We start from the raw sequence: 6,239 nt of genomic DNA, 5'->3' as shown, positions 1-6,239 counted from the left end.
GAGGAGAGGAGAGGAGGCCAGATTTCTACTTTGACAACAGTTTTACTCAGTTGGGTCTGCATCTCTGGTCTTAACTAGCACCTTCTGGGATGCACCGAGACTTACAAACAGAATGTTAAAGGCAGATACAAGTGTGTCCCCAATAAAACCAGAACAAATAACTGGTAATGAAGACCCTGGCAAGAGGGCTGTGGGGCAGTGTGCGAAACACCCGGAACTCAATACAAAACAATCCACTTTCAGACCTGACACTGCAGGAGACTTCCACTCCCTACTTCTCCCCTTTGCCCCAATCATCAGGAGCCTCGGCACATGCTCGTGGCTCCACAAAACACACCGCGGAAACTTCTGGTCACCAGACGCAGGTGGTGTCCCAGCTGTCCCTAGGGCAGCCATAGCCAACAGTGTCAGGTGACATTTACCCTAACATTGCTTATAAACTGTAACTAGGCACAAACTCTTATATTTTTGGTTGCGACCCTTCCCTTTAAAGCCATCTCTCTAGCCCTAAGTCCAAAAACAATGTAGCAACTTCAAACATTTTGTTACAAAGAAATAAAAAAAAATGTTTCTAGTTTTCTTTTCAAGAAACGCAACGGTTACAATATTAAGTGTTGATTTGGGACCGATTAATCTTAAGGATTGAAAGTGTTTTTAGAGAATCTTTAAGCTTAAAAAACATCTCAAACCAAACCCAACTACGAAACAAACCCCGCAAACAACACGCATCAAAGTGTCTGGCTTACCAGGGGCCAGAGCTACAGTCTTCAGCCTCTTGGTAACTGGTTCTGCTCAGTAACGCATCCAGAAGAGGACAAGGCGGGGCTGGTACCGGATTCCCGACACGAAGGCAGAGGTGCGCTACCTAGAGGCCTCGAGTAGGCAGCGGCCACGTCCCTCCACGACCAGATGTCTTCCGCCTCGGTGCCGCTGAGGACCGAGGCCGCGCGGGGTCACAGGGCGCCGCGGGGACGAGCAGGAGGGACGCTGCCGCGATGCCGGCCTCCGCTCGCTTCGGAGGGGCCTCGCCTCGGTCCGGCCGCCCCCACCCCGGGCCACTGAGGCGAGGGCAGCGGAGGAGCAGCCCGGGCCTCCTCTGCCCAGCGCCCGGGCCGCAGCCACGCTCCCATGGCAACCAGGCCGGCCCGCGCTGTACGCCTGCGCGGCCGTCCGTAAGCGCCTGCGCGCGCAGCCACACCTCGCGGGTTCCGGCTGGGGAAAGGTCCTGCAGACGGACGTTTCGGGTCGCGCCTGCCAAGGAGTAGAGAAAAGCGTTCCGGGCGGCGCCCACCCGCCACAGTTCCGGGAGTGGCGAGGAGCGAGAGTCAGACGTCGTCGTCAGGTGCGTGCAGTGTCTGCTGCCGGAGTCCTGCCATGTGTGCGGTGCTCCGCCAACCCAAGAGCGTCAAGTTGCGAGCCCTACACAGCGAGTGCAAGTTCGGCTTAGCGGCCCGGAGCTGCCAGGAGCTACTGCACAAGGGTTGCGTCCGCTTCCAGGTGGGTCGGGGTGGCGGGGCGGGGACCTCGGCTACTATGTGCTCACGGTTTCCGTCCCCTTAGATGGACTTGGACGGGCGCTGGGCTCCTGCAGACAGGTAGCACCCTGAGCGGACTGCCTGTGGGCAGGACGAGCCTACTCTTCCTGTTCTTCAGCTCCCGGTGTCCGGCTCCCGGCTGTGCTTGTACGAAGATGGCACGGAGGTGACTGATGACTATTTCCCGGGGCTCCCCAATGACGCCGAACTCCTGCTGCTCACTGCTGGACAGACCTGGCAGGGCTGTAAGTAGTAAAACTTTGGAGATGGGCGGAACCCACGCTGTTTAAGCCCAGGTCCAGGAGCCCAGGCACGAGCCTAGTAGATCAGGTCAGGGGCACTGAATGCCAAGAGCTTTTGCTGAAGAACTCTATTTCCAGTGTATTATTTTTATTTTTTTTTTAATTTCGTAACTGGAAAAGCAAGGGGGGAGGATTGGAGGAGCCTGGGGAAGGCTTTGCTGTGCTGGGCTGTGCTGGGCAGGGCAGGCATGGCTCACTCACCCTTGCTCAGGGCTGTTTTCCGACGTAGGAGTATTGAAATGCTCTCAGGGATCGTAGTTTTTATTAAAGCTCTTCTAGGTAGGTGTGTGATGACAGCTCAGTGTGGCCTTAATCCGAATTTCCCCGGTGGCTAATGGGATTGGATATCATTCTGTGTTCTTATTTGCCACCTGCAGGCACTTCTTGGTGAAGCAGTCTTCAAGTCTTTTGTGTTTTTTAATCGGATTTTTTAAGCTGTTGAAATATTTACCCCACCCTCAGCAAATCCTGGTTATGCCTTCCATGTCAGATAATGTGGTTTTCTAATATCCTCTGTTGGGTTCCGTTTCATTCTCTGTTTTGGAACAGAGCTCCAACCAGCTGAGCTAACCAACCTTGCTCTTTTCATGCTCTGTAATAGAGAAAACGGTTCAGATTTGGGAGGGAAATGGAGGCCAAGGTTACATGTAGCTGAGGCTGGCCTTAAATTCACTCTGTAGCTAAGGCTGGCCTAAAGCTTTTGTTTCTCCTGCCTCCATCTACCAACTGCTGGCATTCCAGGCATGTGTCCCACACACAGCTTCAAAATTTTTGACTTTGATGACATCCAGATTGTCATTTTCTTCGCTGTGCATTTTCTTTTCTTTCCTTTATTAATATTACTAATTTACTTATTTTTGATGTTTCTTCATGTTCACTGTGCATTTTCACTGTCCAGGAATCTCTTGGTGAGTCCTGTCTTCCTGAGGTTCCTCCTGCATTTTCTACATCTGTTGCTGTGCCCACAAGACCTTATTTCTTCAGCTTGTTGACACAGTGGGTCTCACTGAGTTTTGAGTATGAAGCAGAGTTGGAGCCTCACTTGGCTGTGGTCTGTGCTTTTTAGTTGTCACTGGATTCTGTTCTCTCCTGTTTAGCTAAGATCCTCAGGAGAATACACTTGGCATTCAGCACCTGCTAGGAAGGCCCATTGTAGCTTGCTACTTGTGGAAAGGGTCCCTGGGAAAGTCAGGAGAGGGACTGTGAGGCCTGGAAGTTGGGTCTTAAGGGAATGAGCAAAGGAGGTGACCTAGTGTGGAGGAAGAGAAAGCAGAAGAAGAGCAAGTGCACTATTCTAGGGCACTGCAATTCCATCACCTGGCAGGACGTGGCCAGAGGAATGGAATTGGCAGCGTCACCCAGTGGAGGATTCGAGTGTCCAGTGCCAAGGCAAGGGTTGGTGACACCAGAGTCTTGAGTCTTCACTTCTGGCTGTCTCTGGGCTTAGTGGACAGGAGCCTCCTCTTGGGACCAGAACAATATGAATGTGTTTCTGTTTGTCTTGTGGTGGCGGCAGATGTGAGTGACATCACCCGCTTCCTCAGTGTGTTTAATGAGCAACATGCTGGGGTCATCCGGGCTGCGCAGCAACTGCTGTCACATGAACAGGACCCACTGAGGCAGAAGCTGCTGGCTGACCTTCTGCATCATGTCAACCAGAACATCACTGCTGAGACCCGGGAGCAGGACCCATCCTGGTTTGAAGGTACGTAGACTGGGGTGATCATGTGGCCAGGACGTCTGGGACAGGCAGGGAAGGGCCTCTTTGGAGCAGAGGCTCGGGAGGATCTTTGTCCACTTCAGATCCTGATGCTTCCCAACCAAGGGTGACTGGCCTCTGGAGTGAGTGATAACAAAAGGTGTCCATGAGAAGGCATCTGGCCAGGACTCCTGGGTGGAGGCAGTGTCCTGGGCAGCCTTGAAATAGCTTTCTTTCTTCTTTTCTTTTTCTTTTTCTCTCTTCCTTCCTTCCTTTTAAATCATTCTTCCAAAAGCCATGGCAAAATGCATGGAATGTGGAGTTTATCATCTTATTATTTGAGAGGGAGAGAGAGATAGATAGGTAGAGAGAGAGAGAGAGAGAGAGAGAGAGAGAGAGAGAGAGAGAGAGCATGTGTGCGTGTCTGTGTGTCAGAAGACCACCCTGGGTGTCATCCTCAGGAATCCTATTCACCTCCCTTGAGATAGGGTCTCATTGGCTAGAGCTAGGCTGGGCTAACTGGCCAGCACACTTCAGAAATCTCTCCTATATGATTCATATCCTCCCTAGGTCACTTAAGGTACCTGGTTCCATGCAAATGCTGGGAAAGTAGTTGTCAGCTGGTCCCTTTAAGGAATAATGACAAGAAAAACCAGTCTATAGGGTTCTGGGAGATGGATCAGTGGGCATTGCTTGCTGCTTGAGCTTGAGTTCAGATCCCCAGCACCCATGTAAAATCCAGGTGTGGTGGCATATGTCAGGCAGAGTCAGGCAGATCCTTGGGGTTCACTGGTCAGCCAATATATCCCAAACAGTGAGCTCCATGTTTAGTGAGGGTGGAGAGTGACAGAGGAAGACACTCAATGGTGACCTCTGCTCTTAACATGTGTGAGCATGGGTGAGTGCACCTGCACAGATGTGCACACATGTGCACATTCATGTACACCACAGGCACACATGCACAGACTTAAAATTCTAGAGAACAGGAAACAATCTACATACTTATTCAGATATAAGTTTTTAAAATGATTTGTTTATTGGTTTTGGTTTGTTGAGACAGGGTTTCTCTGTGTAGCCCCGACTATCCTGGAACTCACTTGTAGATCAGGCTGGCCTCGAACGCAGAGTTCCATCTGTCTCTGCCTCCCGAGTGCTGGGATTAAAGGTGTGCACCTGCCCGGATGTGAGATTTTTAAAGGGTTAATGTCTGTGGTTGGGTGAATCTACTGTAGAGCAGGCTGGGCTGCAGAGTTAGTGACACTTCACATATCCAAGCCCCTTCACCCTGTCCTGCCGTCGGCACTGGCGTTTGCTGTCAGAGCGCACGCTCTGTGGGTCTGCAGCCCAAGCCCTCTCGTGCCTGTTTCCAGCTCTATGAACAGAACCCCTCCCCAGCTCCTCCTTCACGTGGTACCTTGTGTGGGTGGAATCATACAGGGTTTGTCCCACAGCTCCTCTCGTCACCATGCTGCCCTTTATGTTTGCCTGGGTGACCAGCGTCCTTCCCTTTTAATAGTGTCCAATCGTACGGATGGAGCACACTTTTGGCCCTCTCCTCTGCTGCTGACTACTTGGGTTGTTAAGTCCAGATTGAGGTGTCCTTGAGTAGTTGAAATTTCTTGAGGGTTTGAGGGCCAGCCAAGAAGAAACCTCTTAGTAGTGTTTGAGGTGCCTCAAAACCAGATCCCCCAACTAGAGAACACGCACCCTGCCGTCAGGCTTCTCTGCGGCTGATGCAGTCCCTGATACACCTCCCTCTGATCCTTTCTTAGTCTGCTTGGCTCCTGAGCCACTCGGGACACAAACCAAGAGGTCGTGGTCTGCCTGTAGACCCCAGAGTCATCTTTCTTGTAGGTTTGGAGTCTCGATTCAGGAATAAGTCTGGCTACCTGAGATATAGCTGTGAGAGCAGGATCCGGGGCTACCTGAGAGAGGTAAGGCCATGCTCAGGTCACGCTGAGGGAGGATGGTGCAGTTGGGGGGGTTGCCACTCCACTGCTGATGCACGTCTGCAAGGTTGCCTGTGAGGCTTGCGTACCTCAGAGGAGCAAGAGCTTCCTGTCTCCTGCATCTGAGCTCTTCTGTACTTTAGCCTCTGACCCTGTCATCTAGCAGGTATTAGAACCTTTCTGGGCCGTGTCCTTTGGATAGGGTCAGAGGCCTCAGCCTCAGCTCTTTGCCAAGGATGCTATTACGTAGAACAGCACCAGCTGGCGTCTTATGCAGCGGACAGGTCTGTTCTGATGAGCTTCATTCCGTTATGGAGAGGTTTTCTGCATCTCCTCCATTGCTCTGATGATACCTTCACGATCGGGTGGCTGTTTCCCCCCAACCACTTGTATTTATTTATTCTCTGGGCACTTGGCAGTCCTCTGACCTTGGAAAAGTGGAACACAGGACCGAAGACACCTTTGCTTGGGTGCTTTGTAGATAGGCTGTGAGCGACTGACTATTGGGTCTCAGCTCTGGTCTTCTCTGGGAGGGCTGCCAGCGGCTCCACTGCACCTAGCCTGAACTCCAGGAGGAGGCTGTCCTTGGTGTCCTGATACCCTGGCTTCCTTTCATGAAGACACGAATGCCAGTGAGGTGCAGAGTGGAAGGAAGACCCGCTATGGTGGATGGGACCTGCCCATACCGAGAGCTATGGTGGATGGGACCTGCCCATACCGAGAGCTATGGTGGATGGGACCTGCCCATACCGAG

General features: G+C 52.1%; 2 protein-coding genes across 5 annotated transcripts in view; one reads left to right on the top strand and one right to left on the bottom strand.

Annotated features, from left to right (window-relative positions):
- Positions 1-1,134, bottom strand: part of Cep104 (centrosomal protein 104) — a 37,718-nt gene extending 36,584 nt beyond the window's left edge. For all 4 annotated transcript variants that reach the window (XM_026790012.1, XM_013354299.2, XM_026790013.1 and 1 more), the window contains exon 1: positions 747-1,134. The gene's annotated coding sequence lies outside the window, so the exon portion shown is untranslated. The remainder of the gene's footprint in view (positions 1-746) is intronic.
- Positions 1,135-1,265: 131 nt separating this feature from the next.
- Dffb (DNA fragmentation factor subunit beta) overlaps positions 1,266-6,239 on the top strand; it is a 13,398-nt gene continuing 8,424 nt past the window's right edge. The window contains exons 1-5 of the mRNA XM_026790005.1: positions 1,266-1,497; positions 1,654-1,780; positions 3,354-3,542; positions 5,391-5,470; positions 6,106-6,227. Of these exons, the coding sequence (XP_026645806.1) occupies positions 1,375-1,497; positions 1,654-1,780; positions 3,354-3,542; positions 5,391-5,470; positions 6,106-6,227 (641 nt within the window). The 5' untranslated portion in view covers positions 1,266-1,374. The remainder of the gene's footprint in view (positions 1,498-1,653; positions 1,781-3,353; positions 3,543-5,390; positions 5,471-6,105; positions 6,228-6,239) is intronic.

The sequence above is a fragment of the Microtus ochrogaster genome, unplaced genomic scaffold, assembly GCF_000317375.1.
Source record: "Microtus ochrogaster isolate Prairie Vole_2 unplaced genomic scaffold, MicOch1.0 UNK38, whole genome shotgun sequence".
Taxonomy (NCBI): Eukaryota; Metazoa; Chordata; class Mammalia; order Rodentia; family Cricetidae; genus Microtus; species Microtus ochrogaster.
This window is presented reverse-complemented; position numbering and strand designations above follow the sequence as displayed.